The sequence below is a fragment of the Aythya fuligula genome, chromosome 4, assembly GCF_009819795.1.
Source record: "Aythya fuligula isolate bAytFul2 chromosome 4, bAytFul2.pri, whole genome shotgun sequence".
Classification (NCBI taxonomy): domain Eukaryota; kingdom Metazoa; phylum Chordata; class Aves; order Anseriformes; family Anatidae; genus Aythya; species Aythya fuligula.
This window is the reverse complement of record NC_045562.1, coordinates 53,525,802-53,551,273: the sequence shown is the minus strand read 5'-3', so window position 1 is coordinate 53,551,273 and position 25,472 is coordinate 53,525,802. Positions and strand designations below refer to the sequence as shown.

General features: G+C 41.0%; 1 protein-coding gene across 5 annotated transcripts in view; it reads left to right on the top strand.

Moving 5' to 3' along the window:
• The window catches only part of TBC1D1 (TBC1 domain family member 1), a 102,186-nt gene that overhangs the window by 31,634 nt on the left and 45,080 nt on the right, over nt 1-25,472 (top strand). For all 5 annotated transcript variants that reach the window (XM_032186104.1, XM_032186105.1, XM_032186103.1 and 2 more), the window contains exons 2-8: nt 10,784-11,317; nt 14,757-14,846; nt 17,930-18,034; nt 18,463-18,595; nt 20,009-20,100; nt 21,727-21,837; nt 24,238-24,366. In XM_032186104.1, the coding sequence (XP_032041995.1) occupies nt 10,784-11,317; nt 14,757-14,846; nt 17,930-18,034; nt 18,463-18,595; nt 20,009-20,100; nt 21,727-21,837; nt 24,238-24,366 (1,194 nt within the window). The remainder of the gene's footprint in view (nt 1-10,783; nt 11,318-14,756; nt 14,847-17,929; nt 18,035-18,462; nt 18,596-20,008; nt 20,101-21,726; nt 21,838-24,237; nt 24,367-25,472) is intronic.

Genomic DNA, 25,472 nt, shown 5'->3' with positions numbered 1-25,472 from the left:
GCATCAGGTAGGGCTGGATGCTGGTTCCGTGTTGTAAGGGCAGCTATCTGAAGAGACCAGATGATGCAGGTAAATGACCTAACAGCAGCTTCAGAGGATTGTTGATGATACTGTGTAATGGCTAATGGAGAAAGAACAGGAGGATGGATTTCAGCTGTTACTCTTCAATTACTGGAGCCTTCCTAGATGAGTGCTGAACTGAGGTGATTGAAAGAAAGTTGTTGACACAGGCTGCAGGTCTAGAGCTCTGTCCTTGTAGGGCTGTAGTGAGTTTGGTACGGGTCATTGACATTCTTGCTGGAGTTCTGGGCAGTGGGGAGAACCATTTTTATAATCTGGAAGCATTGCTAAAATTGCCTCTGGTTTCTTTTGTAGGGAGACACCTTGGCTTGTCCTTGGGGTGGCTTTCAGGAGTGATCCCTTAGCTGAATTTATCCTGATGGTGCCTTTTATCCCTGTTTTGGCAACTCTTGTCCATGCAGGACTGAATGTGCAGCTTTATCTAAAAAGGACAATGACATCTGTGTTTTGTCTTGGGTCATGCAAATTCACTTCTGGCTGTCAACACAGGGAGCAGCCTTGGCTGTCCTGTAGCAGTTAAAAGAGACCAGCCAGTGGGGATGCCAGCCTTTAGATGAAGAAACGAGGCCTGATTAACCGCCAGAAGCACAGGCAAGTGATAGCAGACGTGAAGTAGTATGGTGTGGGGTGGTCTGCCAGACTTGGGATGCTTGGTTTTAACTGTGCTCCTACGACCCATGATGGCATTGGCAGTGAAATGCTGTCTTGCAGACAGTCTGTAACTATAAACAGCACATTTTCCACACTGATCATCTTCCTCTGAATACATCGTTAAATATCTTCTTCAGACATCTTGCATCCCTTCTATTTTTTTTCCTTGCTTTACTTTTCTAGCATCCTTACATACCTGATGTGAATATAATAGGCTTCTTACAGTGACTTTCAAAGGTACTTCAAGTAAGGGTTTATGGATCCAGTACTCTACAATGACACCTTTTTCCAAACTTTTTTTCCCCAGATTTTTGTCAAATCTGGATGTGAGACAGAACAGGTCACAGAAAAGTTTTCACCAACTTTAAAAGATGCAGCTGTCTTAAAATTTTACCAGGAGGGAAGAAGCAGGCTCTCATTTGTCTTTTATCAGCAGGAATTGGAAGCACTTGCTTTTTAGGACAATGATCCTTGACTCTTGGGAGGAAAAACTGTCCTTAATGTGATCTGGCTATATCTTAATGGAGGGAACCTTGAGTAAACAGTTTGCTCTTCCCATTACTTTCCTAAGGACGTTCTGCAGTTACAGGAAGCTATCAATGCGATGTTGGGCAGCAATGTGCTTTGGAGTGTCCTTGATTACAGGCTAGAAACTACTTCAGGAGAGTTAGAACCATGGCCTATCCTGTTGCAGCTAAATTTCCTCCCCCCCCCCCCCCCCCCCCCAAAAAAAAAAAAAAAGAAAAAGATTTTCATTCAAATTACATGATAAATGTTTTAGTTTAAATAGCCTTTAATGAATAATGGGAGGTGAGTGAGCTTTCTTTGAGTTGTTTGCTTCAAAAATCAAAGTACGGCTTAATTCTGTAGGTTGTTAACAATTTTTCTGTCTGTTCTCTAAATAGTAAGGGTCTTGATATCAGTTGTGGGTTACACTCAGGTGTATGTTTGTGTTGTTCTTCCTCCTCTTCCATTACACTGAATGCACTGTGCCTTGGGAATGCCTGGTCAAAATCAGCAGCATTAACTTTAATCTTCAGATCAGCCTCTGTTAGTTCAGCGGAGTATCTTGCTTTTCCAAAGACAACCACCTAGGTAGGAAACAAAGGCTGGCAAACACCTAGTTTCAGTTCATATTCTCAAATGAAGTTAATTTTTGTAAACAAATACACTCTAACTCACCCAAAATAATAATGTATTTTAGAAAAAAATAAATATTAACAGCTAGTATCAACTACACGTGTGGATTTTTGGAACTGTACAGTTAGATGACCAGTTCTGGTAATGTCTAACTTGTCTTCAGAGATCACTAACTTGTCACATGAGAAGGTGATGTAAATCCTGCTTTTCCCAGATGGAAGTTGGGTACTTTTCAAGGCATTAACTTCTGTGAAATGGGATGTTCGTGGGCAGTTTAACTGTTCCAGTCCTGTCCATCTGTAAGCTGAGCTGAGGCAGGTGAGATCTGTTACCACGTGACACAGCTGCAGATCCTTGCTCCTCCGAGAGCAGACGGGTTCACGTGCCTGTTAAACATACCAGGCAGGCAGAGTGCTGGAAAAAAAGCTTCGTTCTTTCTGCATTCTGGTTCTCTTGGGACCTCCATAAGTTTAATGTCTGAGTAAGATTCTCCCCACAAAAAACACCCCATGTAGTTCTAGGGAGAAAGACCGTGGGGCTGTCTCATCCCTCAAGAGGTCTTCCTGAGCTCTCAGAGTAAGGGAGAAGTGTTGTGCTCTGTTGCAGGTATAGCTGACTTACACACCAGGTCAGTCAAAGGCACTCATAGACTTTTCTTTTTCCCTCCCCAGTGACAATTTCAAAAGAAAAATCCATGGGAGGTGGATTTTTGACACTCACTTAGATCAGCCATCTGAAAAGGTTGTGTCAGAACTAACCTCAGTTGTAATGAGGGCACACATCACAACTCGAATTTTCCTCCCTTGTTTGGAGTTGGATATTGCTTTTTAAAAAAGAGGCAGAACAATTTGAGGCTTTTTATCATCTGAAATTTGTTTTGCTAGCTCCTGTTTTGCCAGTTGTCCCTATGTAAACTGTGATAAAAGCTTTGAGAGCAATAGAGGTGGGGAGAGGACCTGTCTTCTATTATGAAACTGGAATTTAATCTGATATTTTTTTGTTCCCAAAACGTTCTTAGTAACTCATTTCCTGTTCTAAATGCTCTTGTTGCCTTTCAGTTTAAAAACCAAAACGCCCCAACAACAAAACCTGTCCCGAAAGCTTTCAAATGTCATTGCTGTTTCTTTCCATTTATACCCATGTAGGAACAGGATTCCTCTTGTTCCCTTCCCTTAGGCTCCAGCTCTGCCCCGGGCCTGTCTCAGCCGTGTAAAAGGAGCTGCTTGCAATACCAAAGAGCAAAAAGGGATTTAATATCTGTTCATAATGAATGAGCACAGAGGTTCCTGGCTATTACTTTGCAACTGTTACTGCCTCCACATTAAGCAGTCACCTCGTAACATGTGAGCCAGGAATCCTTCAGGTATGCCCAGTAATCATTGTTATGTCTTCAAGTGCCATTTTAATTCGTAAAACTGCACGGAAGGAGAACTTTGAAACAAACGACGGAGAAGGAAACACTATGAAGATGTTCACCTGCCACTTGAGATACCCGGTGACTTGCTTCATGTCACATTTGTTGCTTAAAGGTTGTGGTATTGAACAGAGGGGGGATGGAGCTGTACAAGACAAAAAGAAATGGTTTGGATTGCAAGGGGCTGAGGAAGAACTACTACCATGTAATAAGCCCTCTGGGTATGAAGTAAAGTATACCACCAGGTTTCTCAGGAGCAGATTTTGCAGGAATGCCTCCTTCAGAGCCAGGCTCTGTGTTCAGAGCTGCACTGAAGCCCCACAGGGGCGTTCCATCAGCTGCAGTTTATTTTTGATCGTGCTTTTTCCCGGGGAAGGGTCCCAAAAATAAGCAGCAGTCCAGGAGACGGTGGCTCATTTGTGGCAAGTTGCCAGGTTTTGTCGTATTTGGGGCTTCAGGGAAGGTATGTCTTGAAAGCATGTAAATAAAACATCAAAGTGTGTCAGCAGCATGAGGCATCTGTCCTGGGGAGGAAACACCACCACAAAATAGAATAGCCCAGCTTCGCTGGAACATCAAGTACAATTATGTTCTATTTCTGAGCTTGTTTGCATTAATTTATAAAAGCTTTCTGCAAATATTGTTGGTTTTTTTTTTTTTTAGAAAGGACAGATTTTTTTGTGCCTGTTTAAGTTGCAAGGAGTGTTTTCCAACTCACGTTACTTTGGAAAAGATTACACTTCTTGCTTTGGTCTGAGGATTTGTGAGGAAGTTTCTCAAGCTATTTGTCTGTAGCAAAGGAGCGTGGTGGTGTGGGAGCAGCACACTGTACTTGGAGCATCAGCCTGCAGTACTCAGCAGGTTTGTGACTTGTGGGAAGTACGGTCACCTTTGACTTTTTATGATCACATGTAAACTAACAGCACGCACGGAGTACCTGGAGCTGTCGTTCCCTTCAGAGGATGCTGCTAGTGCCACTCGGCCACCAGGCTCCAAGTCAAAAAGAACTGGATTCACACAGGTGACTGCACACAGAACATCCTTGGAAAGTGAGTGCACTCTTGGTTATCAGCTTCCTGCACATCCCTGCAGAACTGGAGTCTCAGCCCCATCACCCTCACTTACCCCATTCTCTGTAGAGTGCCCATGTGAACCCTAACAAAGCAAACTGCACGTGCAAGCAGACCTGCAGTATGATCACTTCTCCTTTCCTAGGCCTGGGGTGATATTATTCAGCCATTGAGATTTTTGTGCTCCACCTTGTTCACTTTCAAGATATCACCAAGTTGTCTGGCTACGTGAGACACCTAATGCATGTTAGGTACTACAAAGAGAAATGATGCTGCCTATTATTATTATTTGTTTTCCCTTCTGCTTAGAACCCATGCAGCTTTGGTGGTGGTGGGTAGTAGGACTGTGAGATAGACCAACACGCCTGGATGGTAAAGCTGCTGGAATAAATTAAAATTTCACCACCACCAAAAGCTGAGCAGTGTGGGCGCAGCAGCAAAGCGCTGGGTCATACACATTGAGACGTGAAATGATGGAGCAAAGGTGAGCTGCCTCTCCATGCACCCACCGACCTCAAGTACTTAGAGAGCCTGGTTCGAGTCTTTGACTTGAAGTGTGGAAAACAAATGGACGGGAGCTTGGAAAGCATTATCGTCGTCCAGGGAATGGAGAAGCTGTAAACTTTCCACCTCCCTTTCTGAATTAAATTTTGGTTTAGAAAGAATTCCGTGGGAGGAGTGAAAGTCAACAAGTAGCACGGGAAGAAAACTAGTAATTAAAATACCGTTGAAAGACCTGTTGATTAGGAATCAAGGGCTGAAAATTTGGAAAATGAGAATTGCAGTTAATGACTGGAGAAAGTCAGTGAGGTCTAGGAGGCTGTAGAGTAGTTTCTAGGCAAGATAATAAAGCCCTGTGACTACACTTAAGGTAAGACCAGAATACAAAAGGTCCTCCACTGAAATGGAAATGAATTGAAGATTGTTACTCTTTTCTACCTTTAATTTTTACTGATGTAGAACTGCAACGAAATTCTGTTGCTTTGAAGACATCCTTTCGTTCTCTTTCAGGGAGAGATTAAAGGCTGGGTTTGTGCTGTATGTATTTAGTTCATTCTTTGGTTAAGCTAGCAGGCAAGGCTTCTCACGAAGGAAATCTCAGCTGGTTGTGTCTTGACGTCCTTCTGGAAGCAGTCGGTTTGTTTCCCTTTGGCAACAGGAGGCTGTGGGGTCTGTGCTGGTGGGACTGCACAGAGCCGTCTGATCAGGTTTGAGGTTGGATCTAACTTGAAAGCTCGCCCTGCTTTGTGTGTAGGGTGGATGTACCTACACAGGTCGCTTCCAAATTAAATTTCTTTGTGATTCTTCTCCTGTGCAGTCTCAGCTTGTTTTTGAAATCATCCCAATGAAATCTGTAGATTTAAATGCATTGGATCTAAAAATGCTAAGCTTTATATCCCTTGAATGAAAAAAAAATGTTCAAAAAAGGTTACTGACTACTCATGTGGGTTCACGGAGTGGTCAGGTTGGAAATGTCCATCTGTTTTATTACTGCCCAGTTGTTTTGCTGAAGTGTGCTGAAAACAGACCTGCTGTTTTTCAGTAAACATCACTCCTCAAATCAAGGATTCCACGTGGTCTTTTAAAAATGCAAAGAAATACTTTGTTATATCATCTTTTTGTACATATTATGTGTCTCAGAAATGATTTTGCTTTCTTCAGTTCCTTCATTTCACAAAGTATTCCATGCTAGTAAACACTGTACTGGTGACAAGCATTGCTATAGGTCCTGATACAATCGGCTGGCTTCTCCAAACATATTTAGCCATGGACTGTGCTTCTCTTGTAGCAGGACTCCCTAATAAAACAGAAAAGGAATGGCAATAACAGCAAACAATGTGTTAGACTTCTTGACATATTTTATTGAGCTTGCAGTGGACAGAAGAGCAGGCAAGTAAATATCCTTAAAATAATTCAGATAGTTTGTCCTGGGATGCTTGAGTAGGAAGGCAAAGCTTGCTTAAGGAAAACATAACCTTTACTCGTTTCAAGAGCTTTGTGAAAGGTTGTTAAAGGTCTATTCCAGCCACTGCCATGTGCTATCTTCTGAGGTTCAACTCAAGATCTTATCAGATCAACTCAAGATCTTATCCTAGTGATTTTCAGTCTGCAAGAGTTTACGTAGCGCATTACATAAAATCAGTTCCTGACAGCACAGGTCTTTACTTTAAACAAAACCACTTACTCCCTTGAAATAGTTAAGCCTGTGCTCGAATCCTTCACTGACTTGAAGCATTTTGGAGGCACTGGTACCTCTATAGTTATGAGGACTTTGCCACATTTGAAAAATCCCACTTTTTTGCCCTGAGTCCTCACCAGCTGATGTATTTGATGGCTCCTCTTCTGTGGCACACTTTGCCTGTGTGCCTACTGCGTGTTACAGAAGCAGGGAACCTTTTCTTAGTCTGTTATACCAAAAGGCAGCTGTTGCAGTCAGCTGTTACTGGTCTTTCTTCATTAAAATAGTTTCTTACTCTTTCTCAAATCCGAAATCTGCTGACAGGCTAAAGGCGTTTGGTGTCTTACTGTCTGTTAGCATGTGAACTTGCAGGGTGACGTCTGGCTGCAAGTGCAAGCTTCTCTTGCAGGGAAGGGAAGGGAAAAGAGCAGTTTCATGTTCTCCAGCTGCACCAAACCTGTGCATGCTTACAAACAGCTGCCTTTTCTCAAGATTTCATGTGTGGTGCAGGAGCTGTAGCTGTTAGTCTGTTAGTCTGGTGTCAGACCAACAGGCATCAGGAAGTTCTGGGTGGTGGTTTGTGTTCAGCTTGCTTACCCAAGGATGAAGTCACAGGAATACTCAGCGTTATGCAGAGTAAGCACTCTAATCATAGCAGAAGTAAACGGTGTACTTAGTTTCAGTGGTTATAGGTGCGTCTTTTTCAATTAAGTTTCAATCGTATCTTCAATTCACCAGTCCTGTTTGGCCCAGGGAGAATGATGAGAAGGTCGTGTTCTGTGTTTAAGTTTTGTCCTTGCTTATGCTGTTGTTCTCTGCTTACTTTTGTGGGTTTAGGGAAATAATTTTAGGTCATAAATATTTTTAAGGGGCATAATTTTAGTTTTTCCGATTACTGAAATAATCATCACCCACTAATTACATATTTACATGGAGAAAGAAGTCAGAAGACACAAAAACAGAAGTATTCTAGAAAACAATTTGTACAGCAGGAGGAAATCCTATATGTACGCAGTAGGCTTGCCCCGCTGCCTTATGTGAGTTAGGCCAGCAGGCACTCGTGCCTACAGAGTTGTGGGTACCTCAGTCACCACGCCGAGGTAGGAGGGGACCTCAGGGGGACATCTTATTCAGCAGGGCCACCTACAGCGTGCTGCTTGGGGCTGTGTCCAGGCAGGTTGAGTCTGCCCAGGACTGGAGACTGCAGCCTCTCTGGGTAACTTGTGCCAGTGTCTGGCCAGCCTTACAGAGATTTTTTTTCTTATGTTTGGGTGGAATTTCATGCATTGCCTCTTTTCCCTTCACTGAGCGCCATGAGAAGAGGTGAGCTTTTCTTGGAGGGGATGATCCTTGAAAATCAACCTGCAATCCTAGATCCTGCTTCTTTCCAGGGCCATATCCCAGGGATTTCTTCCACTCAGATCCACGAGCTAGCCAAGAGCTGCTCTCCTCAAGAACAGAGCTGTGATCATGCTCTCTGCCCTGTTTCACAAGGTGGTCCTTGCAGTGAAGGTTGCTCCCGAACGTCACATACCCTGCTGTTTCTTCCTTTTTATTAAGTAACAGGTCCAGCAGTGCGCCCTCCCTGCTTAGCTCCTACATCACCTCTGTTAAAGGCTATCATCAGCGTGCTCCAGGTACCTCCTGGCCTGCTTCTGGCTTGCTCTGTTGCCCTCCCAGCAGATCGGCTATTCCTTAAGAGCCTATTTCTGGTCCCTGTGCATGCCCACAGGTCAAGCCTGTGTCCTTGTCGCCATCAGGCTCTTCACAAGTAGTGAGGTAGGAATGCAAAAACACAGGGAGCGCTCAAAGCTTGTTTTAAGCTTGTGTTAGCTTCATGCATTTTAAAAGTGTCTAGAGAGAGGTAGGAAGGTAGTAAGAATAGGTGCTCTGAGCTAACTCCTGCAATAGATGGGTCATATAAAAATACATATAAATTACATATTTTATATAAATATTACTAATATGTAATAAATTATTTTAATATTGTATATTTAAATGTATATTTATATATATATATGGTTTATACTTTTAATGTAAAACAGATGTATATATCTGTTTCCTGCTGGTGAAGATAGGCTTGTACCCCCAAACTAGCAGGAAAATGTCCCTCTCCACAGATGGAAGTTCCTCCAGCCCCTACATCATCCCCGGTGTACGAACTGGCAATCCTCTTTGTAAAGCAGCTTTATTATTCCCATTGTTGTTACTCTATGCAGGCTTGGATTACTGTTTACCAAACTCCAAGCAACATTACCTTAATTCAGTAGCAACTTGAGCTCTGCTGCTTTTTGATGCAGATCAAAGAGGCAAAACCTGATACAATTTAAATTTGGATGAATTGCTGGTTTGGAGGAGATGTAGTTACTGGTAGCTGTGCTCCTTGATCTGGAAAAATCCCAGCTGTGGTTAATAAACGTTTGCCAGGATAGAACCTGGTAATTTATTTTGATAATTCAAAGAAAAGCTGTATTTATACATTTCAGATTTCTTTCCTTTTGTTGTTATTTATTTATTTATTGTATGTTCACATAGTCAGCACCCGGGGCTATTTGCTGAGGGAGCTCGGCAGCGCCTGCGCCTCTGCTCTCCGGATACCTGCGCTGAGGGCCCGGGGTGGTACGGGAAGGTGAAGAGAGCACAATCGTTGGTCAAGCCAAGAACAGTTCCACAGGAAAATGCACTTTGTCCTTCCCTTATTCATCGTAGCACCGCGTCTGTATTGATGAAGGGATGAACTTTTAACGTACATAACAGTCACAGGAAAGGCAGGTGGTGGCTTGCTGCTTCTGTAGCAATATCTGTTACCTAATCAGAGGTAATAAAAAGCTATTAATAGATTGTGAGGTTGTTTAGGTGAATGAACAAGAACAGAGGAGTCCATGGTTTTCATTAAGCGTGGCCTAGAAGCCAGCTGGTCCTTCTAAGTGACATATTTCTCCTCACACATGATAAGGCTTGAATTAAATACTCCCCTTCGTTTTCATCAACGGGCCCGCTAAGTCTCTTCAGACATGAAGTTTACTGACTGCAAAGTAATTCTGAGGGTTGTAGTCTCTAACTGAAGTCCAAGGCGTTTGATAACAAACCCATTGAAGAAACCAAATTCAATAGGAGCGCATCTGTGGTGGATCCCAAACGCGCAGCCTGGGCCTCACCTCAGCTCCAACCCTTGCAGTAACTGCGTAATTGGGGAGGGTGGCTGCCTGTAGCTGGAGAGCCCGGGCACTTCCATCAGGGTCAGATGTGTTTATTGGAAAATACTGAGGCATTTGCAGCTTGAAGTATGGCTAGAATCAAGTCGTCTGCTTCGCCCTCGTCCTGACGTGTTAGGTGACTAAGAGCTGTGTGAAGGAGTGCCAGGTAAATACAGCTGAGGTGAGCTTTGGGCTGACCGTGGAGTAAATACGTATTATGTGAGGTAATAGAGGTTCTATAACAAACCTTAAAGGTATAATCCTTTAAGTTCTTCTTGTATGTGACTTAAAAACAATGAGGCAGGAAGCTGCCTGAGCCAGGGCTTTCCGGCTGCTAAGTGCCACCGCTGGGAGCAGGCTCCTGAAGTCATGACCCTTGCCTTCCCCATCAGCCTGCCTGTGCAATCAGCTGGTGGCTCAGGGGTGAGCTAATGCTTCCCAAGCCACGTGGGCTGTTCTGTCACCTCATACTGGGTGTTTGAAACCCGCTAGCTGTGTGTGTGTGCATTTCCTTGTCTAGAAAAAGCATCTCCTGCTCCCTTACTCCCTTTGTGCTCTCTGCAGCCAAGCACTTGGGAAGTAAGCTATTGATTCTCGATGGAGGAAATTTTGTTCTGTCGGGGAACTGACACACATAGCATGACTTGTTCTCAAAGTAATTCAGGGGAATTAAAAAGCTGGCAGAATTATCTGCTGTAACCATAAATCGTGGCCCTGTGGCAGCAGCATGTGCTGCAGGAGAACCTTAATCTGTGAGATGAATCACAGCAGTGCTCCGTAACCAGGTGCTGGCAAAGCTCTTCCAATGACATGTTGATGATGCTGGACCTCCTGACGGGGAAGCAAGTGAGCAATTTACCTAGTCAGTGTTTAACGTATAAAAGCATAGGTCTGTTGGAGAAATACAAGAGCACTTCAGCTGGTCTTTCAGAAAATGAAAACAAATCAGCCACGCAAGAAAAATAACAGCAGGGAGCACCTCTGAGTGTTGCAGCTTGTTTGTTTTAAAGCACCAGATGCTAATTTTTTGTTTATTTTTCCCCTCTTCTAGGTGCCTGAGATTATAAGCTCGATTCGACAAGCTGGAAAAATTGCTCGTCAGGAAGAGTTTCAGAATAATCTCTCAGATGTTGAAGACCCTTTTGCCAAAAAGTTTGAGGTGCTCTTCTGTGGACGTGTGACTGTAGCACACAAAAACGCACCCCCGGCACTCATAGATGAATGCATTGAGAAATTTAATCATGCGAGTTGTACAAAAAACTCAGATTTTAACTCATCGACCCAACAAAATGAAACTGCCAATAACTCTGGAGGCTTCTCTTTCGGCAGCAAATTTCGGTCTGTCTTCCAGCCCTTGATGGGTGAAGAGGAGGAGAAGAGGCCAATTAGGAAGTCCTTTTCTCAGCCTGGGCTTCGTTCCTTAGCTTTTAAGAAGGATTTTCAAGAGGGAAGCCATAGGAGTAACAGCTTTGTCAGGTCTTTTGAAGAAGATGCGGTTTCGCTGAACCTAAAAAGTCAACTTATCTATGGACACAGTGTTGTGCAGCCAACAGACATTGCAGAAAACCGGACGATGTTGTTTACGGTAAAGCAAGATTTTGCATCTCTGGGCGATGGTGTTTCCACGTCTCGGAGTTTGGAAGGGCAAACACCAAAGCAGATCTCCAGACGGATGGCAGTTGCCTCTTTAATAACTTAATTGCAATTACCAGAGCTTAGCTTAAACTCGCCTACTTCTTTATAAAGTATTACCAGTCCGTATAAATTGTTTGATGTAGTCAAAATAAGGTTATGCTACATAGTTTTAAACAGCATTATCCAAAACACAGGGCTTCTAAAGACAGCATTTAGCAAATTAGTCGCTACTTACACAATTGCAATGTGGTGTGTATAATTACACTAGCTAGTAACAGAAGAAATGATTTGCCTGTAAATAGAGCAGAAGGACCAAACCATGGCGTGAGCTAGTGGTATTTATGTCCCCTGATAAGCAACTTTATTTTTATTCAGCTGCCAACATGTCTGTGTAGTGATAGAGCAGTGCAGTAACTCCCTTTGCTACTCCACTGCCTCCACTCCTGTCCTGCTTTTATGTGGCTGGCAATGCTCTTGCCTTGGTGGGTAAGCAGCAACAAATATATTTTGAAGACCTCAGAAAGAAGTACAAAATCAGGGAATGGTTTGAATTGGAAGGGACCCTAAAGATCACCTGGTTCCAGCCCCCTGCCACAGGCAGGGACACCTCCAACAACAACAGGCTGCCCAAGGCCCCATCCAGCCTGGCCTTGAACACCTCCAGAGATGGGGCACCCACAGCTTCTCTGGGCAACCTGTGCCAGTGCCTCACCACCCTCACAGTACCAAATTTCTTCCTTACATCTGATTTAAATCTCTCCTCTTTTAGTTCAAAGCCATTACTCCTTGTCCTATCACTCCACTCCCTGACAAAGAGCCCCTGCCCAGCTTTCCTGTAGGCCCCTTTAGGTACTGGAAGGCTGCTGTAAGGTCTCCCCAGAGCCTTCTCTTCAGACTGAACAATCCCCAGCTCCCTCAGCTCTTCTTAGGAGAGCTGCTCCAGCCCCTTGATCATCTTTGTGGCCCCTCTCTGCACTCATAGGTGTTGTGCTGGGGGCCCAGAGCTGAATGCAGGGCTCCAGATGGGGTCTCACAAGAGCAGAGCAGAGGGGGACAATCCCCTCCCTCGCCATGCTGGCCAGGATACGTTTGGCTTTCTGCAAGAACTGCAGAAAAGCAAGGGCTGCAGGTGCACTTTGCCAGCTCATGCTGAGCTTCTCATCAACCAGCACCCCCAGGTCCTCCTCAGGGCTGCTCTCCATCCATTCTCTGCCCAGCCTGTGTTTGTGCTTGGGGTTGTCCCAGCCCAGGTGCTTTTTAAGATGTTTTTAAGAACAGTAACAGAGTGCAGTAGATGCAGTTACAGCAGTTTTTTGGAGGAGAGAAAGAGAAGTGCTGCTTTAACAAGGGTCACTGAACTGTTACACCTGGAAAAAAAAAAAAAGAAAAAAAGAAGAGCACAGTGAGAGGTACGGTGAGCTGTACCTGATTTAAAAACTTTGGTTTGGTTGTTGCAGGCTAGCAACAGAGAGTGAGATGGAAGAAGGTGGAGAGAAATCTTGTGCTTCAATAAAAATTACGTCTTTACCTTCTTCCCCTAAGCATGTATTTCACATGGAAAATATAAATGCCTATGTAGTAATGCCTAATTACTTAAAAAAAAATCCTGATTCTGTTATTAATTCATATACATATATTAAACCAGCAGCTCTCAGGGAGGCGTGCAGCTCCAGCTTGAATGCAACATCAGCCACCTGCTGATAGCCTCCCTTCCAAATTATACAGCTCTGCTGACCTGGCTTTCTATTTTGAGTTGTTTTTTGCCTTGAAATACAGTGTTTAATGCTCACTGTTGGGTTCCACTGCCATTCAGCCATGCTGAGTTTAGCTGAACGTAAGGAAGTGAAGTAGCCGTGCTTTGTGACTCTGGTGCCCCCAGCCTCGTGGCACAGCCGAGCTGTGGGCAGCCAGCCCCCGTGGCCATCGGGTTCTGAATCAACCTGCACCGTGCACAGGTTTCCACCTTTGCTTACTGGTTTGTGTGTGGCTGTGTATGAAATGCTCCAGAGTAACTTCTTACCCAGAGGAGCAAAATAGTTTGTATTATGAGGTGAAGAAACTTGGATTTTCCCCAAGACTGCAGGGGAGGCTGGTGTATGAGGTCTGAAAAGCTTCAGATAAGTTGTCTGCTGACTCTGCCAACCTGGTTCAGGCAGTCTGGATTTTTAATCTCATCCTGAAGAGCTGCTTTCCTAGCCAATTTCTTAGGTTTTTGTTTGCTTTTATTTTTTAGGTTTTTCTCCCCGGTGTTTCTGTTGCTGTTTTTGTCGTGCTCAGCTGGCTTCAAATGCTTTCTGCTGCCCTGTGACCAAGTATGAAAGGCATGCGTGGGGCTGAGCTGAGAGCGAGCCTCTTAGGAAGGGAGCAGGGGGAGGCTGCTGGGTGGGTGTGAGCAGGAAAAACCCCCACAACAGCAGCCCTGGGGGTGATAGGAGCAAAGTGGGAAAATGGTTTTGGCTAGCTGGAGTGAAGGAGGAGGTGGAAGGTGAGCACACAGGGCTGTCTTTAGACACAGAGAAGTGGCACGTCTCACTCTTAACCTTTTCCACACAGGATTCTCCCCCTACCCCTTAAGTAGCTCTGGGTGCCTTGGTGACAGTGATCTTCTGGTGTGTGTGTGTTGGGATTTGGTGGTAGCTGAAGCTCCAGCAAGTTTGTCTAAGCCAAACTTGTGAATGGATCCAGATTCTGCGCATCTTCCCCAAAAGCTAATACAAGACTTATCCTTAGCAGGTTTTCTGATGTGCTGGGAGCTGTGAGGAATCTAAACACATCTGCAGAAATGTTAAAGAGATGTTGCCAGCAGCTGAAAATTCAAAACCAATAGTTTCACCTTAAAAACAATCCTTGCCTATCAAAATTTCACATCAGCTCTTGGGGGCACTGCTGTACTAGTGCTCTACAGATGAAATTAAGAAGATACACTCCAATAAGCTTGTTTTTATAGTTTGAGATAAAGCCTTTAAATCAAATGCTATGAGCATCTTAATAAAATACAGGTAGAGAGAATACACTTGAATTTAAATTTTGGGACAGTTTCATTAAGTAGCTTTTGGAAATACGGTGTGTGTCAAGCCTGTTGAAAGTAAGAGAAGAGTGTGAATGTTTTCTCAGTGTAAAATTAATTACTTGTGGTATAATATCGCACTTATGTAGTAAAACACGATTCTCAACTTCATGTCTCAATGAAACTAAATCACAGTTCAGTAACACGTAGTGCTCTGATCACCAAACCAATGCTGTTTGTTCTCTTTGTGCAGTAATAATACACTAATTGGTTTAGAAATCCAGATAGAAAACTGTTTGAGATTTTGTCCAGGAAACGTTTTTGCGGTGAGACAAAAGTAAGTGTAATGTTACTTGTTATCTTGTTATTCTGCTTTTTTTAGATTGGCCAGTCTGAAGTTTACCTTATCAGTCCTGACACTAAAAAAGTAGCAATTGAAAAAAGCTTTAAGGAAATATCCTTTTGTTCTCAGGTAAGATTGGGAGTGTACTTTTTCTTAAGAAAAAAATATATGTATATACATGTGTATGTTCTTCACTTGTGAATGTTCGTGTCCTTCTTTCTCCCAGCTTTTCGAACGGATTCTCACCCAAATGGTTGCAGTAATTGCTATTGACTAACAAGCTGCTGGTTAATCAGTAATTCTGTAAAACTGTCATTCTTCCCTCCTGCTTTGCATTGTAACTTCTGAGATAAAGGCTCACTTCCTTGACCGGTGAATGAATAATATGAGCCAGAAGAAATAACCTCATCATTTCTGGTTTGAAACTGCAGCAGGCGTGATTCACAGTTGTGCAAATGTGAGCTGGATCGGGGTATTTTTCAGGGAGTGCTCATGGAAGGGAATAAACAATGTGCAAAAGTTATCTGAAAAACACTTCTAAAAGATGTATGTTTTTCAAGACTGTGAATTGCACGTGTGTTAAACACAACCGTCATTGCAGCTGTTCATAAAGACATTTCCTAGAGTTTAATTCACTAAACGAGGATAGATTCCTTAGGGAACATTTAATTCCTTTAAAACCTCTTGCGGATTCTCTTAGTTTAAAGCCCTGAGAAATTAACACAAACTGCAATTACATAAATAAGTGTACATTTATTGAGGAATGGGTGTTTCCACTAGCTTAACTAAAAGTTCACCTTCAATTAAACCAGTTCAGGAGGGAGTAAGACCTGGTGTACTGAGATGTAAATCTTGCCACTCTTTCTAGCACCGTTTTGCACTTGCTTACTTGTACAGTGCAATTCTGTTCAGTGCGTCACAGGCTCTGGTCTAAATGATATTGGGGCAGAACTAGACAGTTTGCAATAGGTTTAATTAGCAATTTTTAAATGTAGGGATTATGATTTGCTATTATTCTCTTCTACCTTTTTGTTTTGAGATTGATTTTTATTTTTTTTACCCAATGAGGATTGCTTTCATCATTAAACATGCAGGTGTTTATTCTGAAAATGTCAGAGTACACATCACCAGTTTGCATGATGTCAGATCAAGAGCTTTGAAGAGAGCTCCTTGATCACAGAAAAATCTTTATCCCATCCCCTTAGGCAGGAGGTAGTTGAGTAGACTTTGTGCCCTGCCCTGCAGGCTCCTCAGGGCAGTAGGAAGCAGATTGATCCAGTCTCCCCTCGTGCCTGAAGGATGTGTTGCTGGGCAGATCTTGTCACCTGGCAAAATAGTGGGGTAGGGGTTCAGGCCCAAGGGCTTTTACCCCAAGTATGCAAACTGCAGAAGACTCGCCAGAACCATCTTGCAAATTTATCTTGATTGTACTTCACTTAATCTTTTCTTGGAGGCAGTGGAAATAAATTATAGGGGAAATCGGAATCAGTACTTAACTTCCAAAATTCCCAGTCTGTCAGATATTGGAAATGGTTGGAAAAAGTACGTCATCCTGGGGCAGTGTCAGCATTAGCTACACGAACAGCTAAGTGTGTGTGATCGCTCCTGGTGCCTTGCAGTTCTGAGATCTGAGGGCTGTGATCCCAGGTGGGCTTCCTCCACTGTAGCAGCTGGGTTTTCAGGAGAAACATGGACAGGGGAGTCCATGAAGGGGCACAGATGCATTCTGAGCATGTCTCTGATGTGAGCGATGGAGGAAAACAGTCTGTGGGTTGTATCAGCCTGTTGGTGCATTATCACATAACTGCCTCCCAAAATGCTTTAGCCTGGGCATCCAACGGAGCTAGAGGTGGAGAAGCTGAGGACTTCACATCACTTCAACGTCCTTTTGATCTGCTTGTTCTCATGGTACACCAGTGCCTGGTGGTTGTCTGTGTAATTAAGCCTTTGTTGTCTATGTGTAGATGCCACGCTTTGAGAAACTGGGTATCTCCATATGTGTTGAACTATTTTCCTTTATTCAGCTGGCGCGCTTTGAAGGCTTCTGTTAGTATTTCAAACAATTTATTGTTAGAGCAACATTGTTTGGGTTGCTTCAGGATATTTGATGCTATTACATATTCTTTTTTAGGCCACCCACCCATTCTGTTCTATAGAAGTGCTTTTTATGCTTAAACACCATTATATGCTCTTTTATGTTGTTCTTATTTTTTATTATTATATTATTATATGCCTTTTTGTTATTATTATTTTTTCTTTGTGATGAAATGACAAAGAGAATATTCAGATTCCTGCTGTATTAATAGGGAAATGGGAGTTGGGGGATGAGAAGTCCTGCAGCCATCTTCAGATTATGAAAAATCGTGACTTTGATTTAATAATAAATCAGAAATTTCAGTGACATTTGAACAATTTATTGCCTCACTTTAATATGGTTGTGCCATGACAGCTACAAGGTAGCAAAAAGGTGCTGAGTGTAACTGATTTGTATAGGTAGGTTCTCCCACTGTGCGCATCACTCAACACCGTAAGTTTTTACCACAAATTGTGCACTGAGGAGACATGTACAGGTCTGACCTAATTCTCCTAATTCATAAAAGAAAATATTCCAGCAATTCAATAAATTCAGCGTTTTGCTAGGAGGTAATGCTTATCTACTGTTGCAAGTAGATCGTGCCTGACTTTTGCATGCCTTTTAGGAGCAATAAACGCTTCCACAAGTGATCTTTAATATATTATAACCATTTTCATGTTTAAACAGACAGGCTTTTCTTGAAAAAAGGCTTTCTTTGAAAAAAGAAAAAACAGTTTTCACAGATGCTTTGATTTACTCTTACAAATCTAAAACAATTGTGTGACCACTTAAGCAAAAGGCAAGAAAAAGAGTTACCTTGGTTTCCCTGCTGTTTCCAATATTGAGTAAAATACCACTCAATATGTCTTTCTTCATCTTTGTGTTTTCCAATGGATCTATAATACTTCTTCTTTAAAAACAAAACAAATTGAACTCTGGCTAAAGTGAAACTTAAAATATTAATGAAATAGTAAATGCAATAAGAGAATCCTTTTTTTAATGGCCAGATGATTTTAAGGTAGCTGTAACATAGCTATGTGATGCCTGTTGTGCTGTTGGGCCTTTCATGCTTTTTTTATAGGAAAAAAAACATTTAATGTAAATGAGACTGCTTCATTACTGCTATCTTTTATGCTAGGGAATCAGACACGTGGATCACTTTGGATTCATCTGCAGAGAATCTTCAGAAAATGGCGGCTTCCACTTTGTTTGCTACGTGTTTCAGTGTACAGATGAAGCATTGGTAAGTAAAAGAAAGGCCTACTGTAACCTTCTGTTCAGTTCTCTGTATTTTGCTGAATGTTTTCTACGCGAGGACTGCACTACTGTGCTGTGGGTCAAGTCAGTGCCTCACAACTGCAGTAGATTTTTGTTTTGTTTGTTTGTTTTTCTTTTTATCATAACATAAAAAAGGTTTCTAGATAGAAGTAATATCTTTTACTAGACCACAAAAATAAAAACGGTTGGCCTGGAAGAGATAGGACTTCGTGATAAGTTTTGTCTTGTGTATGCTTTTGTGCACAGAAAGAGCACAGCAACAGCTCTTCTTTTTTAACATAAGCACCTTCCCAGACATGACAGTGTCATTCTGAATGACTGTTTTTGTGTTAAGGAAAACAGAAGCTCTGTGGAGAAGTGAAATTCTGTTCTTTAGCACTGTGTTCTTTTCAGGTTGATGAAATCATGATGACATTGAAACAGGCTTTCACTGTAGCTGCTGTACAACAAACTTCCAAGGCCCAGCCCCAGCTCTGCGAAGGATGTCCTATGCAAAGCTTGCATAAACTCTGTGAAAAGATAGAAGGTGAGGTTCAAATAATTTTCTGGTCAAATATCTTTTTTTAACAACTTTATCAATGGACAGTATTACCTGTGAACCTGTAAGGAAAAGAATGCTTAAATAGAACTTGGGATGTGGGAAGTAGGGTTGAATATCAGTCTCTTCTATTAAGAGGACTGCAATATAAAGTTATCTATAAGCTAATAACAATTTCCAAACAAAATCTAAGCTTTCGGTTTATTTTTGAAAAATAATTGTTTAAATATAATTGAATTACAGCTAGCCTGACTCTGTTAGCCATTTAGATACAGAGAACTGTAGATAATGAACTTCTTAACAATATATGCAGCAATAGCAATGACCTGCTCTCCTATTGATCCCAATTAGACAATGGTATTACACTGCCTCTAAACATGAACCAGCAAGATTTCAATATGCATGTTTATGTTGATCTGTGCTCCCTCATTTAAATGGAGTAGTTAAAACTGTAGTTGTGGCCTAGAAAACAAGCTCAAGACAAAAAAAAAAATGTGTTTCAGCAAATCTCAGAGTTAGGTTTTAGTCCAATAAGCTAAAGTTGCGATCTGACAAGATGTTGTTGTGCTTAATTACACCAAACATCACTTAATACTAGGTAAGTTTTGTTAATTTAACTTGATGAACCTGGAGAACTTTCAAAACTATTTTTCACTTTGTTTTGCCCTTCAATTAGTGATATTTTTTGGGAAAGTTATTCAAGGGAAAAGAATCGTAATGTCTTTACTCGTACCATCTGGTTAATCAAAGCAGATGAAGGAGAAATGCCAGATGATGCCAAGAAAGTTAAGTACAAAATACTGCTGATGGTTTGCTGTTTTTCCACAGAAAATAGAGAGAAGCAACTTAATCCAGGATGAGAGCAGAAAAAAGTAATCTGAATGAGAGGGCAGTCAGCTTCAGATTGTCAGTAAATCTTTTCTGTGAAGTTCTCCTTTGCCTCTTGCTAACACGCAATATTTCTGCTATTTTAAGGAGAGGCCAAGGCATACAAATGGGAGGAAATCAATAGAAAATATATTTGTACCACAAAGTCCAAGCAGTTACTGCATTAACCAGGAAAATAGTCTGCTAAAATGCTGTAATGTAGATTGTGGATTTATTTTATTTTGTGTGATGATGGACTCTTCTAGATCAGCTAAGAATATAATCCTGGTCTGTGCTCAGTAAATCTCCTTGTTGCAAAGAGTTCATGTCCCTCATTTTAAAGATGAGAATTCAGCAGTAGCTTTAAATTAACCTATGGTTCTTTCGGATGCCCTGTTATGAAATCAAGGCAAAGGGTCAGCTCACATAACTGGTACTGATGAGCTTTAGCTTACGTTTTGTGCATATTTATGCAGTTGATTAATTCTGACTAATTTGACCCCATGATTTGTTCTTTTTTGTTCTTCATGTTAGGGCTACCCCCTTTTAAGACTAAACTAGAACTACAAAAGCATCTAACAACACTAAATAGCCAGGAGCAAGCCTCTGTTTTTGAAGAGGTTAAGGTAAGCTCTATGTCTCGTATGAGGTTTTAACTCAATTAATGTTTTTTTTGCTAACATTATTGTGAAGCTCTGCATGTTTTTTTTTGTGAATTATGCATTAACTTTATATCATAGGCTATTAATCAGCTTGTGCTTTAATTTCTGTATGATTTTTTTGATATATTTTGATCTTGAAAAGGGCTTACTTTACTAATTTTTCTTCCCCTAATATTATTTTTTTCCATAAAAGCGAAGTCTTCCTCTCTGAGGAGGACTGCATACAGACTTCTTGTGGGTGAAGGCAGTAACTTGTACTTTGAGAATGTTCAGTTATTACTTTGAACAAAACAAAGGAGTGTAACATTCCCAAATTGGAAAATGTCCTGCCTGAAAGTTAACCTGGGTCTTAATACTTGTCAAGCTAACTAAAAAAAAAATTGACTTTTGATCTTCTGAATGAAATGCAGGTTAGCATGGAGGAAAACATAGTTGGATTTAAGACATATGATGGCCATTGAAGGCAATGTCATTGGGTTTGGCACATTAGTAAAGATTAGGAAACTTCAGACTTTTTTAAAATGTTTCCTTTCTCTCTTGAGTCATTTCAGTCTCCGTCTTTGTTTCCTTGTGGCAATTAATCATCTAGTACCAAATTTGGAAGTTGCTCTATGGGAGTGATTCCATGACCTAAGTAATTTTTTTAGTATATAGCAGCTAGCTGGCACTGTTGCCTTTTTAGTAGTCTATACACATTTTAATGGTCTGGAGCTTCTAGTAGTTACAGGAAATGAACATAACTGTTAATGCTTCTGGTAAGAGTCTGCAAACAATTAACTTGGTAAAACCAAGGGTAAAGTATGTCTCTCTTTCATATCCTTTTCATTTTTTTTTTTGCATTGGAGTGACAGAAATTTTAGTTATTGCATTTTTACAGCTCCACACGTTGTAACCATGATTTGCATTTTTAGATAACTGCCTAGGGGGATTTTAATTAATCTAAGGTGCTCCCCTGGCCTTAGCTACTTTATGCCATATCCTCTGCATTACCTCAGTAAGGCTTAAAACCATGTCTTATGGGATTAAATTCTATCATAAATAAATTTTAAAATTATTTTCTCATGCAGTGTGTCAGATCTAAATAGAATGCAGCAGAGATGGATATATTTAGCTTATACGTTTTTGTGCACTAATTTTTAAAATATCTGTGTTACTTTCCACAAAAAGTTAAGTTTCTAATGAGAAAGTTTTATAGGAGAAGCATCAGGCGCCATTGACATACTTAATGTATTCTACAAGCTCTTTTTTATTTTTTCCTCAAAATCAAGTGGACAAAAATATACTTTGAAATCATTATTTGCATGTGGTAGTTTAATACCTGTAAGGTTGGCCTTTAGTTTTCATGTAAAGTTTACATTTTAATGTAAAGTTTCTAAGTTTCACTTAGGAAGTCCAGTTTAAGTGTTTCTCTGGCTGTGTTGGTGCTTTGCTTGGGGTGCTGCTGTCCTCTGGTGGACTGATACGGTAGCATCTAAGTTCAACTTGTTCTTACGCTAACTACATAGTAACAGACAAAATGAAAAGGGTGAGGTATTTGCTAGTCATTTTATGAATGTGTAGTGACTGTGTTTGTGGTGTTTTTAATTAAAGAAATTAAGACCAAGAAATGATCAAAAAGAGAATGAGTTGATTATCTCTATTTTGAGAAACATGTATGAAGAAAAACAGAAGGACCACGTTCACGTTTGGGAAGCAAAACAGGTAAGTAACCATTCAGTTTTAGCCCGTGTAAGAGGGAGCCAGGAATAATCTTCCATTCCATACTTGTCTTTCCAAGGCAGCTTTCCATCACTGGCATTTTGGTACTTCAAACTGTAGGCAGCAGTGAACTCTGCTTTTCCTTATGGCTAGTGTCATGTGCCAAGACAGGCGTATGTCACGTATTTTGAGATAGCTGATACATTCTTGGAGACAGAGATGCAGTCTAGGCAGGCCACTAATGTGGTTCTTTCTTTCCTGTCACCACAATGACAATTCAGCATATGTCAGAGAATATATACAGAATTTATATATAACTGCTCTCAGCTAATCTGTGGCATTTGCCATCCCCCTGTCTGTATGAGCCAATGTCCTGACAACACATTGGACTTGATCCTTGATAAAAACCATTACATGTAGTTGATAGCTGAAAACTATTTCTTGTGTGCAAACCACCACTTGAATTGGCCTCAAGGAGGAGTAGCTGAGGAGCATTGCTGCAGAAACAGCAGCAGAGATTGTCATGTTTCCAAAGAGCTGAACTATTTATTCTGCATCAGATTGTGTCAGTGTTGTTTAATTGGCTTTATTTTTACAGCACAGTTAATATTTTTTAGAAGGAATTTATGGTTTTATATGCCTTCACTTGTGACTGACTGATGTGAGACACTTTGAAGAGATCTGTATTTCAAAAGAGGATCAGTTCTCTGAAAACTTCCAGTTCTGATCATTTGACCCTTTCCAAAATATTGGCTGACTTCCACCACTGCTGCCTGGTAATCCCACTGTGATGATAGCTATTGATGATTTGTGATATAAACTAGTAAATGAATATATGGGCAGTAATTAGGCCTCTGAAGAAACTGGGGAAATAAAAGGAAGTCTTCATTTACTACTACTTTATTTTGCTAGTCTGTTTTTATTTTATGGCTTACTAGTTAATTATTGACATTTTTGAGAAAGCAGGAAGAAAACTGTGCATGTTTAGTTCTGATTACTTAGTTTGCACATCACACCAGAAATATGTTTTTAGGAAAAAAAGAGGAGGAGAAAAGAAAGCACAACACTTGACAGGAAGAAACATTGCCTGAGGTTCTTTATCATCATATCTGAAATACCTTTATTTGGTCTAATGCCAGCTATCAAATAGTTGTCAGTTATGAATGGCTTAGAAGTAGGGATATATGAAGCAAGATAATATCTTAATGTATCTTTGGTGTGATCTGAAAATTCTTAAGACCTGCTGCAGTTTGCTCAGCTCCTGGAACCAAAACTGGTTCATCTGGCACTTGTAAAGGTGCCAAGGCTGTAAGAACAGTTGTCTTGCCCCTAGTCCATCATTTGTCTTAACATAACATTTTATATTTACTCTGATAATTTATCTCCAGAGCTGTGTAACACCAGATACCTTTGAACATGTACTCTGGCAATGTTATTTGCCTCAGCAATCATTAACCCGTAACACCCTGGTGTCTTTCATAAGAACATTGCAGCAGACAGCATCCAATTTGCCCTTTGAGGTTAACATTAATGAAAATGAAAAGAAAATACAGAAGTCTGTAATTTTGTTGTCCTGGAAATAGGTTGCTATAAAACTACATCTATACAGGACTATTTGGTGATGCTAGCGTCTGACAGATGTTAAGTTGTCCACGTACTGATAGTTACATAGATTAACATTCAAATCTCTTAAATTAGGGCCAGGTAGAGAGGGCTGCAGTGCCTGACAGCCTCAAGATGAAACCCCCCAAAAATAACACTGAAAACTGTGCTCTGGTTTCTACTGCAGGTGTTAGGTTTGGATGGTAGTATTTGCATTGTAGCATCATTTTTGTGTTTGCTACACCAATCTTCACAAGCATTAAAAATGGACTGAAATGCTTATTTAAAAAGCAGAACTCTCAATAGACTGTTAGCTTTAAAATGGAAGTGTGTTTACTGGTGAAATATATAGAGTTAGATTATCTATTATATGTGTTTGTGGCACTTAGCCCCATATTTATGTGATGAAGACTCTTCAGAGTTCTTATTAAGTATATCTTGCCTGAAGAAAAGTAAATCTATTAGAAATCTTCAGTCTGTTACACATAAACATTTAGAACTTGTACAATTGTATTGTGGCATTAAAGAACATTTGTTGATAGAGCTATAAATCCCTATTGAAATGGCAGTTCTTCTGGAAGCGTGTTACTGCACTCCACAAATATAATCTGAAGACATCTTCTGGTCTTAGGTTAGGATAGTTTGGTAAACATCAATGTAACTGTAAGTAGAGAAAGACATGAAAAACCAAGGATGCCGTGAGAAAGTATTGATAAATTTTGCAGAGCTCTTTAGGTTGTTCACTGAAATTCTGCTCCATGCTATTTTGTATTTCACACTTACCTTTTTGAACACTTACAGACTTCACAATCCCCGGCTGAGAATGCTGCAAATGAGGTGCCCAGCAGTGCTTCAAGATTCAGATTAGATATGTTAAAGAACAAAGCAAAAAGATCTCTGACAGAATCATTTGAAAGTATTTTATCACGTGTAAGTATCTTCATGTTTACTGTCTCTGAATGTAGTTTCATTGTTTTATTTATTGAGCAGTAGATATGCTGCATTTGCTATCCTTTTGGGTTACAGCTAAGTGGTAAAGTCAGAGTGAAAAAGTACTTGAGTGTTCACGTTACAAGATAACAAAACAAAGAAGGGCTTTGCTAAAGAAAATACTAAGTCATGAAAGAAGTGAACTAATTACTAGATAAACAATAGTGTATATATTCATTTTTAAAAATGAACATGAAGCTGAGCATGAGAACTTATGAAAAGCTGCCATTGTTTTATTTCTCTTTAGGAATTAGAAAATAAAAGTAATCACAAATGTTCACTTCTTTTTATGTAGAAAGAAGTGATTAGGGAACTGACTAAGCGCTCCAAATGAGACTGTATTTATTAATGACAGAAGAACTGATGATTAATGAGGCAACTGAGCTTTTAAATGCTAGTGTCCAGGTTTTGGCTGGGATAAAGTTAATTTTCTTCCTGGAAGCTGGTATGGTGCTGTGTTTTGGATTTAGGATGAGAATAATGTTGATAACTCCCTGATGTTTTAGTTGTTGCAGAGCAGTGCTTACACAGAGCCAAGGACTTTTCAGCTTCTCGCTCTGTCTTGCCAGCGGGCAGACTGGGCGTGCAGCAGGAGCTGGGAGGGGACAGAACCAGGACAGCTGACCCAAACTGGCCAAAGGGATGTCCCATACCAAATGGCATCATGCTGAACAATAAAACTGGGAGGAGTTGGCTGGGAGGGCTGCCATTGCTTGGAGACTGGCTGGGCATCGGTCAATGGGTGGTGAGCAATTGCATTGCGCATCACTTGTTTTGTGTATTCTTTTATAGTTGTTGTTATTCCTATTATTTTATTTTCCCTTTTCTGTCCTGTTACACTGTCTTCATCTCAATACACAAGTTTTACTTTTTTTCACTGATTCTGTCTCCCAACCCCCTTGTGGGGAGAGTGAGCAAACGGTTGTGTGGTTCTTAGCTGCCTGCTGGTTTAAACCATAACAGTTAGAGACTACCTAAAGGCAAGCAATGTAAAGAACTTCAGAAAGCACTAGGAATATGCAGGCATGTGGGCAATATCACATCAA